The sequence below is a fragment of the Coturnix japonica genome, chromosome 6 (genome assembly GCF_054131305.1).
Source record: "Coturnix japonica strain WE chromosome 6, WE-NBRP24, whole genome shotgun sequence".
In the NCBI taxonomy this organism is placed as follows: Eukaryota; Metazoa; Chordata; class Aves; order Galliformes; family Phasianidae; genus Coturnix; species Coturnix japonica.
The window spans coordinates 26,857,628-26,879,916 of NC_140668.1; the positions used below are offsets into that span (position 1 = coordinate 26,857,628).

The following is a 22,289-nucleotide window of genomic DNA, read 5'->3' on the forward strand; positions in this document are numbered from 1 at the left end:
ATTTACTTTTTTATTTGTTTTGTGCATGGTTAAATGTTTTATATCTAATAATGTAGCTGTACGTTTTTAGTTTCAAAGAGTTGTGTGTGTGTGTGTCCACTTCATATGGCCCCAGGGGAGGATGGGCAGTGGGCTGGCAGCCCTACAGCCTACAGGCAGCATTGGCGTGGCTTCTGTACAGAAACTACTACTTCAATGTGGTATGAAGGCAGCGTAGCCTGATGGTATACTGAATAATAGAGTTTTTAATAGTGTGTAGATTCTTATGTCCTCAATGACATTGTAATGCTCAGAGCGGATAATATAGTCACTGCTCTGTGAGACGTGCTCTTCTCTCCTTTCTCATTGATGGTTAGACAATAGGCCATCTGTTAGTGAACTGTTATGGTTGGAGAAGGAAACGTATTCTGGCGCTCTTTTCAGAAGTTGGTAATTCAGAGCAGAACAGAATCTTTAACTGAATATTTATTCATAGTCTATTGGTCAACGTGAACTATTTTCATGTCCTGTTAGCCACAAGAGAGGACCTGGCCATAGGAGACAGTGGCAGCTATGTGAATAGCATGCATTGCTGGTGCTTGGAGAAAACAGTTTTCTTGCAAATAGGTTATTATCTACACAGATATGTGAAGGACTTCCACATGGAGAAAGAATAAATACAGGACTACAGGGAAAGAAAGACTGTGACTGTCATATATTAATAATGCCTACATCAAGATCCATCAACTGCAGAAGATATTGGGAGGTACCTTATGAGTATATGGAAGATGCTGTGCTCCCCAGGATGCTGTCAGGAACTGGAGCAGAAGCTGAGCCTGTGAAAACTGTTGAAAGTGGACTCAGAAGTCCCGTGGATACAAATGATTGTGGACATCATCTGAAGGTTAAGCCTAGGCATGGCTTTGGTCTATTCTGCCTCCTGCATTTAAAATCCAGTGTGAGTAAGCAGTTATCTCTGCTTTGTCATGTCAACTGGATGAGGCAGATACTGAAGCTGGCAGAAGCTTTGTTTCTCATGCTTGGGTCAGCTGAAAACTGCCTTTGAAATTCCTCCTGTTCTCAGTCCTTAGCACCCTTGGGCAGCTGAACCAATGCTCAGCTTCCACCTCAAATTCTCAAGCTATAGAGAAATACAAAGTATCTGTAGAGTTTTAAATTATTCTGTGTTGCCAGGTAGCTGAAAGAAGTTTGATTCTGGTAATATGAAAGATAATGAGACCTACTTCTATGATTTGCTTTAAAAGAAAAAACCAAAAAATAAATCCAAAATAAACAGAAATCAACATAATTTGCAGAGACAAAAGCAAAACACCCCGGTACATAGCTACCACTGCTTGCAGCAATTGTTTGACAAACAAATGCCATGTTACACCTAAGTCTGTTCCCCCCCCTGCCAAGTTACACAATTTGTGTTACCTCTGGTAATGTCTGTTGGTTGTCATGCTTTCTTGCAGTCTCTCTCCATGTTGCATGCTGCATAATAAGGACCTTTGAAGTCTGCCTTTGATTTGGGAGCTGAAGCACCTGGAGTTGCAGAGGTTGTAACAAAACTGCTAACAGCACTTATCTGACACTGTGCAGCTTCATTTGAACTAACTGGTGTTTGTTTGCAATGTGCCTTCTCTGTTTGCAAACAGAGCAGATCTAAGCTTGTACTGCTAATTTGGATAGAAGCTTCTCGTGCCAACATACTGATCAGATCAGAGCTCAGATCTATGATCTGAGTTGCATGTATTGAGAGCATGCTGTTGGATCCCTTGTCCAAAAGAAGTGTTTCAGTACAGTTTAAAGCATGGTAGTTTTTTGAGAGAAAATGAATGGCTTATCTCTTTTTAAAAGCATCTGCAAGACAGTGTAAAACTTAAATGGTAAACAAGTTGTGAATTAGAAGATGCTGAAGCATCAGTAGTGGTTGTAGTGGCTGGTTCTGGGCTACAGGAAGCCCATGATGGTGTCCATCAGCATGAGCAGAGGAGGTTACAGAGCAGAAAACTCGGTGTTTAGCTGAGGCCAGCAAGAGGTCTGGCACCTTCACCCATCTTGAGGATGACAAGAGAAATGTGCTGGGCTTTTCAGACAGGTGCAGTTTGACAGGAAAGTAAATGATTAAGAACAAGGTTCCCATGCCTTCGAGGCTCCAGGCTAGGCTGGTTGGATGACATGCAGGAGCATTTCAGAGAAAACTCTTCTTTCTCTTGGTCTGGTTGTTGGTGCCTGCAGAGGTCCAGAGGCAAGGTTAGCGTGGTGGATCCCTGGACACCCACCACATCCCTGTAGTGCTGCCCAAAGTGTGCTCCTACTGCTGCTCCCCAGATGTTGTCCATAGAAGGAATGAATCAAGCTCGTGACTCTGTTCTCTCATAGTTGGAGCAAACTGTGGCCGTGAGATGGGTCTCTGCAAACCTGATCACAGGTCAGACCTGAAAGAGAAGCTTGGGAGTGGTGCAGAATTAGGGGGTGGTAGATCAGAATGATTCAGAGAGCACATGATAAATTAATTTGGAGGTGGTAGCTGATTCTGTCCTATAGCGAGAGGTGAATTTCCAGAAAGATGAATTTCTACAGATATCTGAGGCGGACAAAAGAAAAGGAGATAGTTGCTCAGTTTTGAGGAATAAATCAGTGGACCTCTGTGTTATTCCTTTTTCTTTCTTCATAACCCTTCTCTTGGCTTTGTGCTTTTTCTGTGTGAACGGAAAACAGAAATTTCTGATGTATTGGGACTAGGGAAGCACAGAGGCTGGGAGATTGCTTACTCTTTCTTCATGTCTTTCAGGCAGCAGAATGTGCATAATCCTTCTGTCACCAACCAATCTTTTAGATCCATCTGCTGACATTTTTTTTCTGAACTGACATGTACTGATTGTTGTTGTGGCCTTTATTTGGGAATTAAATTAGGTAAGGTTTACTTTACTAGAGAGGCATGGAGGAAAACATGGAAGTTTTCTCAATGCTAGAGAAAAGAATCTGCTGCTTGTAGAGGATCTCCTGATAACTGTGGTTTGACAGATCATTACCGATTGCAGCAGCTGAGAGGAGAGGTAGGATGTTTCTTCAGCGGTGGCAGTACCAAGTGCAGCTATTTTATATTCTATTAAGTAAGGATTTAATCTCTGACAGAGAAAAGCATTCTGTTAGTTTGATTTGTTTTGATTGGCAGTGAATTCCAATCTTCTAAAAATTTAGATTAATGGATTCTTTTATCTCTATTTTACTTGCGGAGGAAAAGAGTATTGAGGATTTCTTCTAGAGATATGCTGACTTGCCCATAAGTAACAGGAGTAATTTACAGACAGGGACAACTGAGGATTCCACTCTTCATATTGCAGTGCATTTGCTTCAACTTGAATTTATCCTTTAAAATATTACATCAGCTTATGTTACACTGACAGTGACAAATTCCTGAGGCAAAAGAATACATAATGTTTTAAGTTAACTTCCAAAACCAGGGCACAGTGAGCATAAACATGTTAGCTTTTGCATAGTTCTTTTTGTCGGCAGATTTACTGCAGTCTTAACCACATCCCTTAACAAAATGGTTCAAACATTTGTATAGGGTCAGATCCTAGGCTTGTGTCTTCTTGTAGGTACTTCCATGGGCTTAGTCCTGATGCAGCTAGAAAAAAATCTTAGTGGAGGTGTGGCTTGTTTACATGATTGAATATTATAGGCTTTGATTTTAATCTTCAGTATTACTCAAAATGTTCTAATATTGTCTGCAATTGATACTCAAATTGCCAGGTGGAAGTTAGGATATCTCTAGGGGTCATGGCTGGCTACTATTTGTTTATCAAAATAAGCACTAGCTGTATTACCTACTGAGCGCCTAATGACTTTATATCAGAAGAATGATCTTTTATTGCCATAATTTACCCTAGTACTCAATGGTATGTATCTCTTTGGCTGGATTGTTGCAAAACACCTGTAATAGTGTACACAGTATAAATTAAAATGTTGGAGTTGGTACATTATTTTTTAAATCTCATTATTCTATTTGCTTTCCATTGGCTGCTGGGCAACTGATTTCTATCAAACTTTGAACACTTAGTACTTCTATCAATCAAAATAAAATAGGCTATGTACTTGGCATATGCCATGTGACCTATCCGTGGGTATGACTTCTAAAAATGACTAAATAGGACTTCTTTTGGAATGACTATCTAAATAAATGGGAGTGGTTTTGAGTAGGGTAGATGGATATCCTCATGCCTTTGGTAATGTTTTCTACACATTAAATGCTGCAAGTCTTCACTATGGCTGCTGTTGGATCTATGTAGGTGTGATAGAAAAGGCTGATATACCTAGGTACACTCTCACTCATAGAATGACAGCAGAGATCTGAAATTGTCATTGGAGTCTCAAAAGTAATTTCTCTTCTGTGTTCCTTTTCAACAATTATGTCCTTGTTTTGTTGTTAAGCTGACTAAACTAGGGGCTGAGTATTGCCTGGCTTTGTGTGAAAACCACCAAGTTTTGCCTAACTTCAGTTCAAAACAGCAAAACAGATCAAGCTCACTCAACACTTAACTCTGTTCACTCTAGAAGCTCATGAATTTTTTTTTAAGCACTGATCTGTCATTTCTGCATTATGCTATGAAAATCTTAAATGCATATAATACTTACATATCCCTTCTAGTTAAGCTTATGTAAGAAATGAGCATGTGGTATTCTCTAAAATGTTCACAACATTCTTGGTGGATTATTTTGAATGCACAAGCTTTGCCTTTTCAGTTTTCAATTTTCACGTGGTAATGTAATTAGGGTGTCTCGCAGATGCTTTAGTGCAATTGTACTCCCACTCGTACCCCGGTATGTTTTTCGTGTTAAACGTTTCTTTGCTAAACATTTCATGAATAATGAAATGCTGATCCTTTTGCTTCAATACTGGCTGTTGTAATAGAAGAGGAAAATAAGGGTTGAGAAAATTGATGGAAAACTTGTTTACTTGATTATATATTCCTCTTTTGATAGATTTTGCTGACTCAGAGTTTCTAGAAAAATACTATGATCCTCAGTGTTACTATTGACTATCTACCCTGGCTTATTGCTATGCACCAAACCTCTGTACTAACACAAATGACTTGTTCTTTCTTGTCTGAAAGCTCTTTTGTAGGTTTCGGGGGACTAGAGAGGCCCACAGCCCCAAACCACAGAATAAAAATGAAATTCCTATTCTTTTCATTGTGATTAAATATACATATATACAATTAACCAAAGAACTTTAATTCAAAATGCAGAAAACAGATTGATAATATTTATAGTATGCACGCAGATGTAAATGAGAAGAGATTGGAAATGATATTATTATTTTTTAATGTATATATAACAGGTTTTACCTGTGTGGTGCTAGGTAGTAATCTACAAAATATTGTTGTTTCTATTTCTAGCCTTTAGTGAAGTTTTTAAGGATAAGAGAAGTAGCTTACAAATTAGGAAAAGAGATAGAAAGGAAAATCAGGAATCAAACAAAAACAAACACAGAAGCCTCAAATTGTCTCAGAAGGGGCAGTTAAGAATTCATGGGCTTGTGTATAAAATTAGATTCTGGGTCAGTACAAGTCAAGAGAATTTAGTTTCAATAAAATCATAGATGCAACCAAAATGACAAGACTTGGAGTAAATCGCTTGTAACCCATCGTCATATTTTGTTGCTTTGGTGTAAAGGCCAAAAAGGCCAGTTTTGTGTAACAGTAGGGAGCAAAGGCCTTTAAGGCAGTGAACAGCACTATGAAAGAGCTGCATGCAAAATTCTGAAGTTGATTTTTATGAGAGAAAGTAATTGTGATGATCTTGACCTTTGCTTTAACAACACTTTTTTCTTAATGCAATAAAGCAATGTCTGTAAACTAGAAAGGAATGGGCTAATATGCAGAAAGTGATATCCTTTTAAAAAGACTTTGAATGACTTCCAGATGCCGCTGCCAATATAATTTTGAATCAAAATGACCCTCTAGTTAACTGTAGTAAATTTTCACAGAAAGGTGCCCTGAAGCAAGTGGGTATTTCAGCCAGTAAGTCTGATGTTTTGATCTTTCTGTATCAGTGCTCCATTTTTGGCACAGGCATTCATCTCTGAGGAAATATGCTCCTTTGCTGAAAATATTAAAAGCCTCTAAAGTAGGAATAGTGATGTGGTGTGGATGATGAGCTGTTCTGGCAACATCTTGGCAGGCAGGGGAAAATGAGGATGAGACCCAGTATAGCACCTGGATCATGAACATATACAGTTAACTTCATCTGTACGGGACTCAGGGATGACAATAAGTGGGTGAGGCAGGGCATGCACCTTCACTTATAAGTGCATTGCATCTCTGTGCTGCTACATTGGGCTAGTCTAGGATGTGTTCAGGAGCACTGAGCCCACTGCCTCTACTGGGGCAGGAGCAAGAAGAAAGTCACTCTGGACAAACTCAATGGTGGTGAAGGTTTTTGAATGCTCCAAATAAGTTCTGAATGCACTGGTTAAGTCACAATGCCTTGTGGAGGTCAGGGGGACCCTATTCTGGACTTCCTATTCTGCAGTATTTCACATTGTACCTGATGCGGATTGCTGTGTGGGTTATTAATAACAAAAGTTTTCAAAATCTATTGCATTTCCCATGGTTCTGACTGTTTGAACAACGGGTATAGATTGGCCAAGCTGCTCAATCAATTTGTGGGCTAATTATTCTCCCCACTTACTGGCTGGTTTAAAAATCTTCTTTTCTGCTTAAATGTGTCTATTGATCTGTGTGTGGTTAAAAATAACAAAACTGAGCTGTTTGTAGTCAGATTCCAGTTGACTTCTACCTTTGGGGTCTGACATTGTTTTGTTTACAACTGTGATAAGTGTTGTGTAGATGGAGGAGATGGCTTAGTTTTAGCCCTCAAGAAACAGTAGAGACAAAAACATGCAAGCACTTGAGTTACTGAGGCATGAAGTACAAGAAAATAAAGTGAGTGATCAGTGCATAGCGTGCTACTTCCACATGTGTTTGATTGTTGGATTAAAGATAAAAATGTATACTTTTGTGTGGTGCTGGCAAAAACGGGTTTTTAGGAGTGATTAGGATTACTTGAACAGTTCTGCAGAGTGCTGCTGTGTCTGCACTTGAGATGTGGCAGGGCAACGTTCTTTGTCTGAAGGGGATTTAGAAGTTATTTTAAAGAGAGTTGTTTTATACCTACTACTGTTACTGGTAACAGCTATGAATAATTGAATGTCAGAGGAAGATGCTTTTTCTCTCTCCGCTCCCTCCCCATTTTGTTTGCTTTCTGCATTTGACAGCAGTTTGTCTCTACTCTGTTGCAATGTTTTCCCTGTGTCATCAGTCAGCCAGTTGTTTATGTGGGTATTTGCACAGCATCAAGAGGAAAAAAAAATACTTAAATATAGGGAAATAAAAATTTTTATTACCCAAGAAAATCCAGCAAAGGGAGAAGCAAAGTCCTGAGGTAAGTAATGTAACTGTTGCTGCATTTGGTTTATTGATCTGTTGAAAAGAAAGCAAACAAAATGGAAGTTGACAGTGTCAGTTCTGTGAGTCAGTGAAAATGATTTGCTAGTGCTGTATGGCCACTGCTAATGACCACCTAATGTTTCACTCTCTTTTAGGATCAGAGTCACACCCAAGTTTCACAGTACCGCCAAGACCACTCTTTGATTATGAGATCTATTGTCCACATGACGGATGCTGCTCACTCGGGAATTATGACTCCCTCTCAGCTCACCACCATTAACCAGTCCCAGCTAAGTGCACAGCTGGGGCTAAATCTGGGAGGCACCAACTTGCCACACACTTCTCCCTCCCCTCCTGCCAGTAAATCAGCCACTCCTTCCCCCTCCAGCTCAATAAATGAAGAAGATGCAGACGAATCAAATAGAGTAAGTTATTCCGTGCATTACAGTGAGTAAGATTTACATGGCTATATAATGTATTTTCATTAATGTTGCAATATTGTCTCAGCTGCCAAGTGATCATACAAAATATGTAAACTTTAATATACAGTGAGCTATGTCATTTATTTACTGTTTACCTTCTGACTTAGGAAGCTTTTGTGATACATCCATCATGATAGATGTTGAAATATACATATAAAATATACATAACGGTCCATGTATTTTCAGTTGAATACATTCACAGTTCATTTTACATTTTATAGGCCTGGTGAATCTCTTTTCAACTTTGGGATATTATTATTTTTTTTTTTTTTTCATTTTGATATTCTCTGGAGTTATTTAAAATATAGATGCATTTAGACAGAAATAAACTAAACTTGCTTCTGTCTGAACGCTTACTTAATTTACAGTTTGCTTTAAATTAACCTGTTAGGAAAGGAAAATGTTATAGCACTACATATACAGGGCTAATTCAGATTGCTCGATGAAAGATTTTCTCATTAGCTTAATGGAAATTGTGTATATGGAAAGAAGGTTCCATTCAGGATTCTTAGAATATCAAGGATAAACAGTGAGAATAGAGATGTAGTTAGTGGTGTACTTTTTGAGGTCAGGCTTCTAGGAATGATTCTGAGCCATGCTTAAAGCGGTGATAATAATTTTGGTATTTAGTTCCAGTGGTTCTGATGAGAATGACAAGAATAAGTGCTATTTGGTGGGAGAAAGATCCATGCAACACGACTGTCCAAAATGCTGCCTACACAGGAATTTTTATCCATTTATTAGTAATCTGGACTGACGATAATTATTCAGAATTTCTTTGACTTCCATTTCACGTGTATGTGGACTGTTCCTGTTACTACTGTTTCTTAGGCTACTGGAGAAAAAAGAGCTGCCCCAGATTCTGGCAAGAAGCCGAAAACTCCGAAGAAGAAGAAAAAGAAAGATCCCAACGAGCCACAAAAGCCAGTGTCAGCATATGCCCTTTTCTTCAGGGATACACAAGCTGCAATTAAAGGGCAGAACCCCAATGCTACGTTTGGAGAGGTTTCAAAAATAGTGGCATCTATGTGGGACAGTTTAGGAGAAGAACAAAAACAGGTAAAAAATGGATGGAGGGATGTCTCACAAGAAGTAAAATAGTTACTGCTTGTAAAAAATCCTCCTATCTCGGAGCTGAGCACACTGCTTGCTGATGTAGACCTCTCACTCTGCAGAGCTGCATTGATTTTTGAAAAAAATCATATTCAGTGACTGTATTTGTCTTTAAATTTTAAAGGGCAGTTTGTAAAAAGCTGAAGTGATACTGTCCTGGAGTCTTGTTTAAGGCCACCTTTTGATGATTCCCATTTCAAAGCTCTTATTTCCTATTAATCGGAAGTTAGAATAGAAAAGGGGAAGGTACAGCACATTTACCATTTCCTTTGATCTGCCTTATGAATTTGTTACAAAGCATGTTGATTTCAAACCTTTGAAGCCAATCCTCTGTGCCTCATTACAATGTTGTGTGTGAAATGTTATCTCCAACTCAAAATTGGTACAGAATGATGAGTTTTGTTCTTCCTTGAGGGTTATTCTTTTTTCTATACACATGTAACTCCTACGCATAGATTGGAAAAAAATCCTTTGGGGCTCTTTGCCTGTTGATACTCTGTGCAGCTCCCAGTCATACTTAGCAGTCTGACAGATGATGATATCTAGCAGACAATGATCATGATTTAAGGATGAACTTTAAATGTAGTGCTGATTGGAAATGCAGATTGATTCACTTTTTGTTTAACTGTTCTACTGAAGCTCTGTGGGATTCTCTAATACTGACACTGGGGAAAGTGATTTGTCAAAACTCTGTGAGCCACGTTTTCCTTGGGTTCTGGGTTATTTTTGTTTGTTTGTTTTGGATGCTTTATACTACTTCAGATACTTTTCAGCACCTGAAATACTCAGTGTCAGTAAAATATCATTTCCTAGGAAGATGAAGTGTGTATAACTGGTCTTGTCAAACAGTTGGCTGCTCTAGCAGGTTTTTTTTTTCTATATGACAAATGGACTTATGTTGTGGTGACATTCCAGCAAGTGGACCTGAAAGTCTGTGGCCACCTGCAGGAATATTTAAAACTTCAGGAAAGAAAAAGCCCTCATGAAATAAAAGAAATAAAAAGTGTTTTTAACTTGACAATAATTGAAGTTGGTGAAATTTTGGTCTCTTTTAATAGGTATATAAAAGAAAAACAGAAGCTGCCAAAAAAGAGTACCTAAAGGCACTTGCAGCCTATAGAGCAAGCCTTGTTTCCAAGGTAAGCCTGATAATTCTTTCTACATAATGCATGTTAGTTTTTGGCAGTGTTTTTTCATAAATATGTGGGTAGGAGTGTGGTGTAATGCAACACAAAAGTAGAATCCTAAGATTTCTGTAATACAATTCTAGAAGATGTGCTGCTGCTTGAACCCTGTGTGGCCTCTGCAAAGAAATTTCATCTTTTTAATGGCACTGTAATGATTACCAAACAAAAACTTTGTAAACGTGCATCTTCCATTATCTTGGGAAGCAAAATAATGCACTTCACTATAGAAGAAAAATTCAGTCATGAAAAACATGCCGACCTTTTGACATTAACATTTACAAGCTATTTGCAGAATTGTTTTTTGTTTTTGCTGTTGGTTGTTTTGTTTTTTTCCTTTTCCTTGAGTGCTTCTTCCCAAAAGACAGACTTGTTTTGCATGGGTTTGAAGAGCTGTTATTGTGTGGCAAAGCTTAAGTATTTCTTGCAGGTGAGGGGGAAAAAAATGCATGTGGTGGCTCTGAATTTGGAGAGTACTTACAAATGGACTAGCTGGCAGTGAGCCATGCTGAGTATTAGAGCGGATCCCTACTTAGTATGAAACTCACGTGAGGAAAACAAAGCTCTGCTCTCAGATTTGAGAATTTACCTTTTTAACTGGTAGCACGAGGCTGGTTTTATATCTGCTGCCTCTGGACACTACAAATGGAAACGTGCTTACGTCCTTCTAATACACGTGCAGAAATCAAGGCAGTCATTTCTCTAATAATATTTCATAAAGACCAACTACAAAAATGCCCCTGATCACAGGAAAGCAACAGACAAAACTGATTATATTTACTTCCTGAGAATGTTTATTTGAATGTACAACTACAGAGCATTAGGACATAGCACAGAAAGTTGCTGCATATTTTAATTGATGCTTAGAAGTACAACAACAGAAATTAGACACATGCATTTTTGAAAGCTGGAAGATATCCTTGTGTTGCGAAGCTGTGTTTTTCTGTTGGTCTCTAGGACTTAGATAATGTGAGATCATTATCTTTAATATCATGATGCTAAGTTCAATGGCAGCAGCAATTCTAAATTGCTGCTTTGAGGGAATGTGTCTTGTCAGGCCTAAATTCCCTTTTCAAAAACAACAGAGATCATATTTTCTGCTCTCATCTGTGGGACTTGTGTTGCTGAGTGACTTTTGAGAAGACTGTGAGTAAAAATCTCCCCTACCTTAAGATATCCTTGCTGCAGCTTTTTTGTTGAAGGTTGTTGAGAATAGATTCAGAATAAGCACTTCTGGGGCAAGATTTGATGCATTCTAAGGTCAATGTCTAAAACATGTCAATTTATTGTACTGGATGAGAATTTTTCTCCCCATCACCTTAACAGAATTCTAGGCAACTATATTACGTGTCTTATACAATGCAGATGTGTAAAACTATGCAAGATGATGCCCTAGAAGTGAAGAACTACAATGAGCTCATTTAAAAAGTTGTTTGATAAGTTGTGGTGCTTGTATAATACTTTTATGCCATCAGGACCAATGTAGTAGGATATGCTTCTCCTCAGAACAAGTGGTGTTTCTGATGTTGAACCAGGGCACAAGTTAGTTTGTTGTCCAAGAACTGGAATCTAAGTGAGAGCTGGAGGTGCCTTGTACAGAGACAGCCAAAGGTGTAATGTAATGGACCAGTGACCTTTTTCAGACTGCTGATTGATGTTTCCCCATGGAAAACAGAAGATGAAGCAGTCTCTCTGAGTAGCTGTGACTTTTCTTTCCATATAAACAGTAACAAAGCTTTCTTTATTAAGAACACAAAGTAACTTCAATTGATCAGGTCAGACTGAGACAGGGTCCATAACCTTTCTAAATGTATATCAAGCAGCTAGATTTAGGTACTGAAAGAGGATAAATAAGAACAGAGATAGTAAAAGTTTGTATTGGATGAAGAAAATAGGCAACTCAAATGAGATTTTGAACTACGTTTCCTAAATAGACCATTATAATAACTGGACCAATTCCTGGGGCAGGCTTTCCACTGAGCAGCTCATGAGATGTGAGGGGGAAGGAACGGATTTGATGATTTTTTAAGCTCAATATAGGATTATATCTACTTTTACCAATACCTGTTCTTGAATTTCTTTTCCATACACAGGCTGCTGCAGAGTCTGCTGAGGCCCAGACAATTCGTTCTGTGCAGCAAACACTGGCATCTACAAATTTGTCTTCCTCCCTTATTCTGAATACTTCTCTCTCTCAACATGCCACAGTATCAGCATCTCCTCAAACTCTTCAACAGTCCCTCCCGAGAGCAATTGCTCCCAAACCTCTGACCATGAGACTGCCAATGAATCAGATTGTAGCTTCTGTTACCATTGCATCAAACATGCCGACAAACATTGCAGCTCCATTGATAAGCTCTATGGGAACAAACATGGTGGCAACGGCGTCTTCGTCTCAAGTAAGTCCCTCCATGCAAAGCCAGCAGCACCAGATACAGCAGCTCCAGCAGCAACAGATGCAGCAGATGCAACAACAGCAGCTACATCAGCATCAAATGCATCAGCAGATACAACAACAAATGCAACAACAGCATTTTCAGCACCACATGCAACAACATTTGCAGCAGCAGCAGCAGCATCTTCAACAGCAAATTAATCAACAGCAAATGCAACAGCAGCTTCAGCACATACAGCTTCAGCAGATGCAGCAGCAGCAGATGCAGCATATGCAACACCAGTCACAGCCTTCTCCTCAGCAGCACTCGCCAGTAGCCTCTCAGATCACTTCTCCCATCCCTGCCATTGGGAGCCCTCAGCCAGCACCTCAGCAGCACCAGTCACAAATACAATCTCAGACACAGACTCAAGTATTATCACAGGTCAGTATTTTCTGAAGATAAATGATCTCACAGCATCGCTTTGCGTTGATGAAGGGGGTAGGGGTAAACCATATTTGGCTGAAAACTGTAAATTGTTGATGGTAGTTATGCAGGGATGCATAACAGATCAAACGATCCTCTAAAGTGTCTATTAGATAGGCAATAAAGAACTACAATGTAGCTGTGTATCATCTTTTAGCTGACTATAAATCATTTTGTTTAAAAAAGAAAAGGAAAAAAAAATTAAAAAAAAAAAAAGAAGCTGTGCTCTCATTCATGTGATGCCTTTTTAATTTATTTAAGCTTTACCTACAATATGTGAATCAAATGGCCTAATAAATACCTGGACCTTATGACTGCAGCATGGCCTTTCAGAGTTACAGATTTCTCCAGAAGTGAATAATGCACTTCAAGGCAGTATGAACTCATGAAGCCCTTAAAGCACAGTTGTAACTACCTGTAAAATGATGATTGGATTTCATACAGTCATACTTGTATGACATGAGTTCGTTGATGGCATTTTTTGTCATGAAATAAAATAGAGTAAGTCACAGATTTTTGCCAAAGCTCTTAAATATCTGTCCTGAATATCTTCAGAAAAGTAAATGCGAATAACTGAACTTCAGTGTTTGATCCATCCTTTCACTCCATTTCTCCCAAGAAACCTACCGTAGTTTCTAACAAAATATATATTGACAGTTACCCTATTACGTTAATTCCAATTACAGAACAAATGTGAATATTATATTCTGTGTGGAAGTGATGAGTTTCAGATTTAATACACTGTATTTTTAAAAGGGAAATGCACTTAACTGAGGCTGTTATTACAAAAAGCTAAGATGAAAAATGCAAGAGTTTTTAATACGCTGTAAAACCAGTAGAATATTTAAAGGAAACTCCACGACTGAATAATCAATGTAAATATTTTCTTTAAAAGTTGTAAGTTTTCATATCATGTGTTGTAAAGTTTTCATAAATGAGGCTTTAATGTAAACACTGGTAACATGAATTATTAATTGCTACATTGCTTATTGTGTTTTTATGCTGTTTTATACTTTTTTATGAGTTACGATAGCAGCAATTAAGTTGTTTGTATTTTGCTTATCTAAAATAAATGCTTTTATCTTGCTATAGAATAAACACATTTCAGTAATACCGATGGGCCACAAGTCATTGATAGGAAAAAAAAAACACAGAAATGTTTCCTTGCAGAACCACTTTCTCTACCACTTTATTCCACTCTCTGGATTTGATTCTATCAGCCATGCTGTGTAAATAGGTACTGGTCTGTGCAGTCAGATCTGGTGTCCGTAAGTGCATGCAACTCCGCAGAGCAGACCATGGCTTTGAGGTGAGAGAGCAAGTGTTGGAGCGATGATGGCACAGAGCTTTCGTCCCACCCTGTGTTGTGTGTGTCGGTGGGAATAGGGTAAGGAACCTGTCTCAGCCACTCAGGGATAAAAATAAGCACAGATTGGGATTTTCCTCATGTCCTTGTGTTTTTGCTGTAAGTCCAACCACTTCTCCAGGACTGCGAGACTGTGAGCCTCTGGCTTGTCCCGGGCTCTGGCTGGTGCTGAATGATGCAGGCAGGGAGCAGTGGGTGGAGAGGGAGCTGTTTTACTGGAAATATATGGAAACATTTACATCCAATGTGTTGGCAAGATATTAGTGCTCTTTCTACATTTCTACTCTTGATGGAGGACAAAAACCCTTCCTTTCTTCTTTCCCATCCCTTCCTGCTATTGCTGTGTGCTGGGTGCAGCCTGACCACTATCCCCAGTTGTCTTGCATGATTAATTACAGCATCTGTCCTGTCAGGAGCTATAATGAAGAGGTCTTGATAAAAATTGCAAATTACCACTGGCAACAATCTTAAACTGCTTATGATAAAATGAAAATTAAAAACAGCAAGTGTCAAACACGAACAGAATCCTAATCCTGTTTCAGGCCGTGTCCATGGCTACCGACCAGACCCCAACCAAAATAATGGGATATAGATCCCCCAAAAGTTGCAGCCAGACTTGAGGGAAAAGGTACTGTGCTGTGCAAGTTTATTAATAATGAATTCAGCTTTCAATATTTCACAGTCCTCAGGTACTCTGCTTATTATCTACAAATATTGAACAGCAAGAGATTCCAATTAGAAATTTATAGATTTCTTGGAGCAGAAAAAATCATGTATAAATTGAAGCTTTTTGTAATAGGTGTTATTTGATGGCTACCCATGCTCGTAATAGCCTTCGTATGATATCTAATCGTGTCTGGGAGGGAGGGGGCTTATTTCAGGCACAAGGAAGCCTGTGTGCATTGGAAATGGCACAGCAGAGGCTGGTTGTGAAAGATGGTTTTGTGTCAGTTTTAACCAATGTTACATAACAAAGAGGACCATTTTATAGTCTTTTTGAAACCTTTAGACAACTGCCTTCAGAAATAATTGCTAAACTGCATGTGACAGTAATTGTGTATTAGTTCTGTAATTGTCATTTTGAAGACCTATGAAGTATCGTTGGGAAAAATGTCACTAGTGATAAGAGTTAATTACAACTGAAGTCTGTTTTCAACTATTTGTGGTAAGAAGCAGGTGTTATTATACTCATTAAATGATTTCATAAATCCTGGGTTTTATCACATTTGATTAAGAGCTGCTGAACTGCTGATGGTCAATTCCAGGAAAAAAAAAAAAAAGAAAAAAAAACACACACAAAAAAAGAAGTTTTAATTGCCACAGCTAAAAAAAAATTCATCATCAAGCAGGACTGAACAGTTTAAATATCAGAATTTCAATCATGGAAAACTGGAGCATCCCCCTGCTTGCTACAGAATTATATTTCCCATTACCCACAATAGCATATTGTAGAACATCTTGTGTTTCAAACTGTGCAAGTTGGAGTTCGTATTCTCTACATCTAAGTGAATAACTTTGCTATCATAGGTCGCAAATAAAACTGTTAACTTAAATCACTTACTATGAAATTTATACAGGAAAAAAATGCCATATCCATGATTTCAGTGTCATACATGTTTTAAAGACTGTTTTCTTCGTATTGTTTACAAGTACTTAACTGCTCCCTTCTTTTCCCAAGGTTTCAGATGCTTTATCACCCCGGTTAACCACATTCTACTTTCACATTAACCCAGGTTGACACATGATGAAAGAACATAAGGAGGTTTAATTTTTAGCTGACACAGGGTCATTGGTTTCTAACTTGAAGAACAAAGGCTTTAAATACCTCTATGCAACATAATCTCAATTTTATATTATCACCTGACCATTGTGGTTTGCAGGACAGATGGATTAAATATCTCGAGTTTAACCAGTAGTCTTGCACTGTCTCTTTTCAATGGGGATTGGACATTTGAATGGCTCCTTTTCCATTTCTCACTTCATGGAGTATTTTTTAGCACTGGACTTCATTCTAACCTTTCCCTCCCCCCTTTGTTTGGCTTTTGTTTTGCAACAGCTGTTATTATCGTTTTTGGTCAGCTGTGATTGCTGGAGGCAAAATAGGACCAGATGGTGTTTTGCTATGCATGAATGGAGAGTTAGAGGAGTTTAGATTGAATAGGCCAAGTTTGAATGGTGTCTATGCACCACCTGCCCTCTTCAGCCGCAGCACACACATCATAGGAGCATGATCTGTCTCAGACCTACTAGAATTGGATGGGAATGGAGAGAGCCTTGTTGGATTTTCTCCATATTTATTGATCTTCCATGCACTAACAGCATAATGCAGTACACAGTCAATTTGAGTTAATTGGATATGACACAGCATGTACATGTAATCTATCACTGTAGTCTCTTGGTACGCTTTAGGTTTTGCTGCCACAGAACATGCAGTATTAGCCTGCATTAGTAGGCTAAGTGGATGGAAGTAAAGCAGGATCGTCGTGCAGCTTGATTTAACAAAACGGACTGGAGTTCTAAAGCAATGCCCTTAAAACTGCCAGAAATAGAGTGAAATACAAATGTTTCTGATTTGATAGAGCAGACTGAGTATTTTGGCACAGAAAAACAAACAACAAACAAAACACCTAATTTACATACTTTTCTCAGAGGTTTGCCAATGAAATTTAAGTGAGCAGTTCCCTAAGAAGTTGGTAGCAGCCTTGTTAGAGATGACTCAGTGCAGCTCTGAAAGGGCTGTGTGTGTGTGCAGGAATCTATTCCAGAGCAGGAGGGATATTAGATTAAGCAAATTCTGATTACCAGCCCTTAAAACACAGACATTAAAATGAGGTATTCCAATTGCTTTTGGAGCAGCAAAGGGCTTCTTCAGTGCCCAAATTGGCCATCAAAGTGCAGCTTAAATGCCACAGAAATTTAGGGTGTGTTTTATCCTCCATGAAGGCTGTCTGAGAGGCGTCCAGTGTGTGAGAGCTGTAGCTGAATGCTAGGGAATAAAATACATATGTGCTTGTACAAATAACTCTCTGGAACTGTCACAGCCATTGGGTGTTTCAGGCCGACCTCTGCCCACGTTGGCAGGAGCTGCTCACGCGCTGCCTTTGTCTGCAGTGTCAGGTAGCCAAGTGAGTTACTTTATTATGAAAATTGCATTCAGCTGAAAAAATGCTAAATGTTTTCAAGTGCCTGTGGGAAAAGCTAGGTTTGTATTAAAGGATTTGGTTCTTAAAGTCACCGAGAAGCTAATGCTTCTCAGGTGCATCTGAGGGAGAGTATTTTGATTATAATACTAAAATCTTTCAGAAGAGAATGTGTGGCTTTGAATGAGCTGTTCTGACACCTCAATAGGCTACACTGGAGATTTATAATGTACTGTTTACCTCTGCTAAAAAGTAGAAGTGGTATTTGAAATCTCATTTTTGTCCAAGTTCTCAGCGTTAACATCTTCCACTCCTACTCAAACTGAAGTAGTGCAGAGTTTTGTTGTGAGGTTTGAAATGAAATTCATTTTAATCTTTTAGGTAAAAAAAGAAATTTAAAAAAAAAATAAATGTTGAACTGGAAAGAGTATTTGATGTAGTGTGGTACTTAAATGGGCAGTTCCTACAGATACTTTGTATTTTGTTTCCCTTCTCTAATATCTGCACTGATACAGATATCTTTGGTCTGTTATTTTTTCCAAAGTGGAGTCGTTACATTAATTTAACTCTGCTGCTCTAATTGAAAAAGAAAGGCTTTGATCCAGCAAATCACTTAAAATGAGTGGATAATTCAAGTATATAGGTAGTAATTTCATTAAAGTGACTGCTCAGATGCTTACAGTCGTATAGTTGCTCAAGTGCTTTCATAGATCGGGAGTCTAATTGCAAAAATATTGCATTTGATTTCCAAACAATTCCAAGTAGCAATAATTAGAACCTAAAAGTAAATAGCTGGGCTTACTTTTTTCACATTTTGTTTTATTAAATTATTTGGAACAAGTTACAGGGATGATTTTCAAGTACAGGTATCTAACCTTTCTGCTGGTTCTGCAACTGTACATCATTATAGATGTGTAAGGAATTAACCACCTGACTGGGAATTTGCATACTCAGTCATTTAGAGGTGTTTTTACTGTGCACAGGTCTAAAAATCTACACCTGGATCAGCAGTCACAGTTCTTAAGTGGATACCTTGACTAAATGTTTGCATTTACAAAACAGAAATAAATGCAGACAAACAGAGTATCATTGAATTTACTGGCAATATTTGTGAAACTTAAAGGCTGTTGTTACTTCAGACTGCTTCATTTTTAATGCTAGGTCCTGCAGTGTACTAATGACAAACATACACATTGCATTAACACTAAGTAAAGAAATAATAAATCCCTTGTGTTGTACTTCTCTTGCTGCTGCTTATAGATGTTTAATTCTGGAATTGCTCTTCTATGAATCACGAGACTCGACCACACGGCATGGATGTTTAAAAATTGATAAGTAGTTGTTTCATTGCTTAATTTCTTTCTTGCTCCTCCTGAATATTCAATGTCTGAAAATCAAAGGTTACTTCTGAAAATTCTGCCTTGCCAGCTGTTCATCGGGGGATTCTGTGCTGCACCATTGAACGAATGTGTGCATATACGTGTAAATTGACCATAACGAGCAGCTCATGAATGTGTTCCAGACTCAGTTTTACTACTGTGGGGTATTTTCAAACATTCTCAGAGCACTCTCCCCTGTTGGCCCTTCCTCATCACTCTGCTCTTCCAATGTCAGGAGCAGCCTGTGCTTGCTGCCCACACCAGCTCCTGTCCCTGCTCCCACCTCTCACCAGCCATGTACGGCACCTCCTGAGGAGCTGCTCCTCTTTTTCAGCCTTTCTCCTCCCTCCTATTCCTCAAAGTCATAGGAAAAGGAATAAAAAATAGGCAACCCAAACATGTGATAGGTGTATAAATTAAGAGATGTCCAGATGTGTATGCATAATTTTATATGGATAATGTATATGTGTAAAAATGAGGTATGGATTTTGGAACTAATATTCCAAGTGCTTGGTAGCAAGGGCTGTCAGGTTTGGTGACTGCTTTCCATGCTGTGGCACTGACAACATAGATGATGCTAATAATAAATATCATCATTTTCGAAACAGACTTTATCCCTTACAACTTTGCGTCAGATAAATCTAAAAGTGCTTAGGCCATTTACCACAGATAGTGTATTGAGGACCATAGGACCCTGGTGGAATATGTATAATTCTGAGTATAAACTTGCTATTTCTATAAGGAATCAGCAGCTGGGATTTGTTTTGCTTTGTTTTGTTTTGTTTTATCCTAATGCAAATAGAATCTTTATTCCCTTCAGGAAAATAGCCAAAACTTTCTAGCAGGCTTGGAGAAATTAAACACCTTTGAACTAAAATAGTAATGAAAACATAGTGTTTTCATGTTCAGTTCTGTTAAAGTCTGCTGGAGCTGTCCTTGGCTTCAAACCCATGCTGAATTGGTTCTGATAATGTCTTTCCATCTTCAAAGCTGCTGATCAGCAAAACTCAGCGGATCGCTGCCCATCCAGCTGTGCCTGCTGATAGTGTCAGGTGCCCAGAGCAGTGCTGGTGCCATGCCATCAGCATGGGCTCTTCTCTGCTCACCTCCTTCAAGTGTTAAAAATCCACCCAAGACAGCTGTGATGATTGTGAGGGAGGTGAGATCAGCCTGCATCGTACTGCTGCATCTCTTTGGCCCCATCACTCTTGGCCACTTCAACTGGGCAGGACTCACTCCTCTGCCATTAGGCCAAATTATCTGCACAAGAAACTCCATTGAGCACTGGGCCTACAAAAAATTAAAACCAGCTTTGTACCATATAGAGGGCTGAATAAGAGGTCATGTAGTCAGAAGAAATAATCCCAGTGATTTGAGGGGACATTGGGTCACAGCTGAGCTGAAGACGAGCACAGAAATGCAGCCATTGGAAACAGGCTTATCATTTCCTCCAGTGATGCTGGAATGAGTCCTGTACAAAAAGAGCTAATTCTAAGGAGAGGGAGGGACTGCAATTTTCCTTCTGAATTGAGAAAATGAAAACTGTTGGGTATGTGTTGCTATCACAGCAAAGTGTTTCTGTCCAGGCTCAGAGCTGCAGCATGCAAACAGTTTCCCCTAAATCTGCAGCGCGGCTGTGCTGAGCATCTGGGGAAACAGTCATGATTTAAATGCATTAAGCAAAATGATAATGTTATTTGACTTTGGTTAATCAATAACAGAGGAGAAATGTAACACTTTAGTTTGATTAACCTTCTGCCATACTACACAAAGTCAGAGAAACCAGAGATACTTTTTTTAAATTTGCATAAATCATAGTGGGATTTAATTGCTGGGAGGGTCTGTATATTTTTTTCTGTGTTATGTGTGTGTTTTATCTAAGGTTTGTTTGTTGCTTTAGAGCAACGCATTCGTCCATTGTAGACAAAATATGCACTTTGTTCAATGCCTTACTCGAGGTCAAATTCTCTTGAGGAGAACAAGTGTGGGTTGTGTAGCTGTCAAAAGAGGTTTTAGTGCTTGACCCTAAGAAGCATTCAAAGCCCAGATCTCTCTTTTTTATTGCTTTTCATTTTCATTGTTTGTACTTTATACTTAAGAAGGGGCCTCTGCAGAGGGAAAAGCCCCTGCTTTGGTATTCACTGCCAGCAGCCTTCTGCTGGATCACCTCAAAAGCTTTTCATTGTGAGACTTTGGAAACCTCTGCTCAGTCCTGAGCTGGGGTGTAAGATCCCAACAGGGGGCAGAGCCAATAGGATCAGGTTTGGGGGGGGGTCAGGGACATGGGATGCGTGCATGGGGTTGTGGGTAAACTGGGGGCTGAGGTGGATGCAGCAAAGCACATCTGCCAATACAGAAGGGTCAGGTTTAGCTAAAAAGAGTTTGGAGGAAGATGTAGCCTGTAACTTAAACTGGATGCTCACAGTTCTGTGTATCTGTGTGCACATAACAGCTGTGCCTTGTATTTTCTGCAGATGATGTTTATATAGTGCACAAAAACTCAGTGTTAGAAATAGCCACAAATAGCCTGAGATTTTTCTTAATTATTCACAATTGCTGTCATGTAATTGGAAAATGTGGGCACTATATTTTATTTTATAGGACTACAGTGCATTTATCCTTGGTAACTATAGGAGGTGAGTGCTGTGCAACAGTGTAATATGATTTGGCAAACCAGACATGTTTTACGTGGTAGTGTCTTTATTGAGAGCATAGGCAAGTAAAAACTGAATGAGACAAGAAAGAGTATAAAGAAGAAATAGCTTTCAGGTTCTTTGGAAGTAACAGGGAAAAAAGAAAAAAAAAAAGAGAGAAGAAGAAGGAAAAAAAAAAATCTTTTATTTCCTCTCAAAATTATGGACTGGAGGAACCTTTATATGCAGCAAAAACTCCACCAGAATTGTATTTGTTGCTCATAAAATTCAACTCAGAATGAACACAACAGCCTTGTGAAGTCCCTGCAGGGTGCAACGTGCATGCAGGAGCCATTCAGGCAATGTTCTTTGGGATAGATGTTACTTTCTGGTTATTCCCATTGGTTCATCGCTCTCATTTTCATCTGGACTTGAGGCCAGACCATCATTTTTCAGTGCCTGTTCTCAGATAGTCCCACCAGGCAGTGTCAATGATAAAGTGTCTTGCAAACCTAGCCCAGGAGGTCCCTGAGACAAGAGCATCTCCTTATTCGGAACTAATTTAGAGGTTTCTCCAGTTGTGAGCTCAGCCCAAAACTGCAGAGCACTGAAAGCTGTGAGCAATGTATCCATGGGTAAGCAGAAGGAACCAGGTGGTAATGATGTTTTGCCTCTCAGCTGAAGATCCAGAT

The 22,289-nt window shown here is 39.0% G+C and overlaps 1 protein-coding gene across 14 annotated transcripts in view; it reads left to right on the forward strand.

Moving 5' to 3' along the window:
* The window catches only part of TOX3 (TOX high mobility group box family member 3), a 116,767-nt gene extending 102,575 nt beyond the window's left edge, over positions 1 to 14,192 (forward strand). For all 14 annotated transcript variants that reach the window (XM_085551802.1, XM_085551801.1, XM_085551803.1 and 11 more), the window contains 4 exons: positions 7,595 to 7,864; positions 8,753 to 8,980; positions 10,093 to 10,173; positions 12,312 to 14,192. In XM_085551802.1, coding sequence (XP_085407928.1) covers positions 7,595 to 7,864; positions 8,753 to 8,980; positions 10,093 to 10,173; positions 12,312 to 13,052 — 1,320 coding nt within the window. In that variant the 3' untranslated portion in view covers positions 13,053 to 14,192. The remainder of the gene's footprint in view (positions 1 to 7,594; positions 7,865 to 8,752; positions 8,981 to 10,092; positions 10,174 to 12,311) is intronic.
* Positions 14,193 to 22,289: the final 8,097 nt, after the last annotated feature.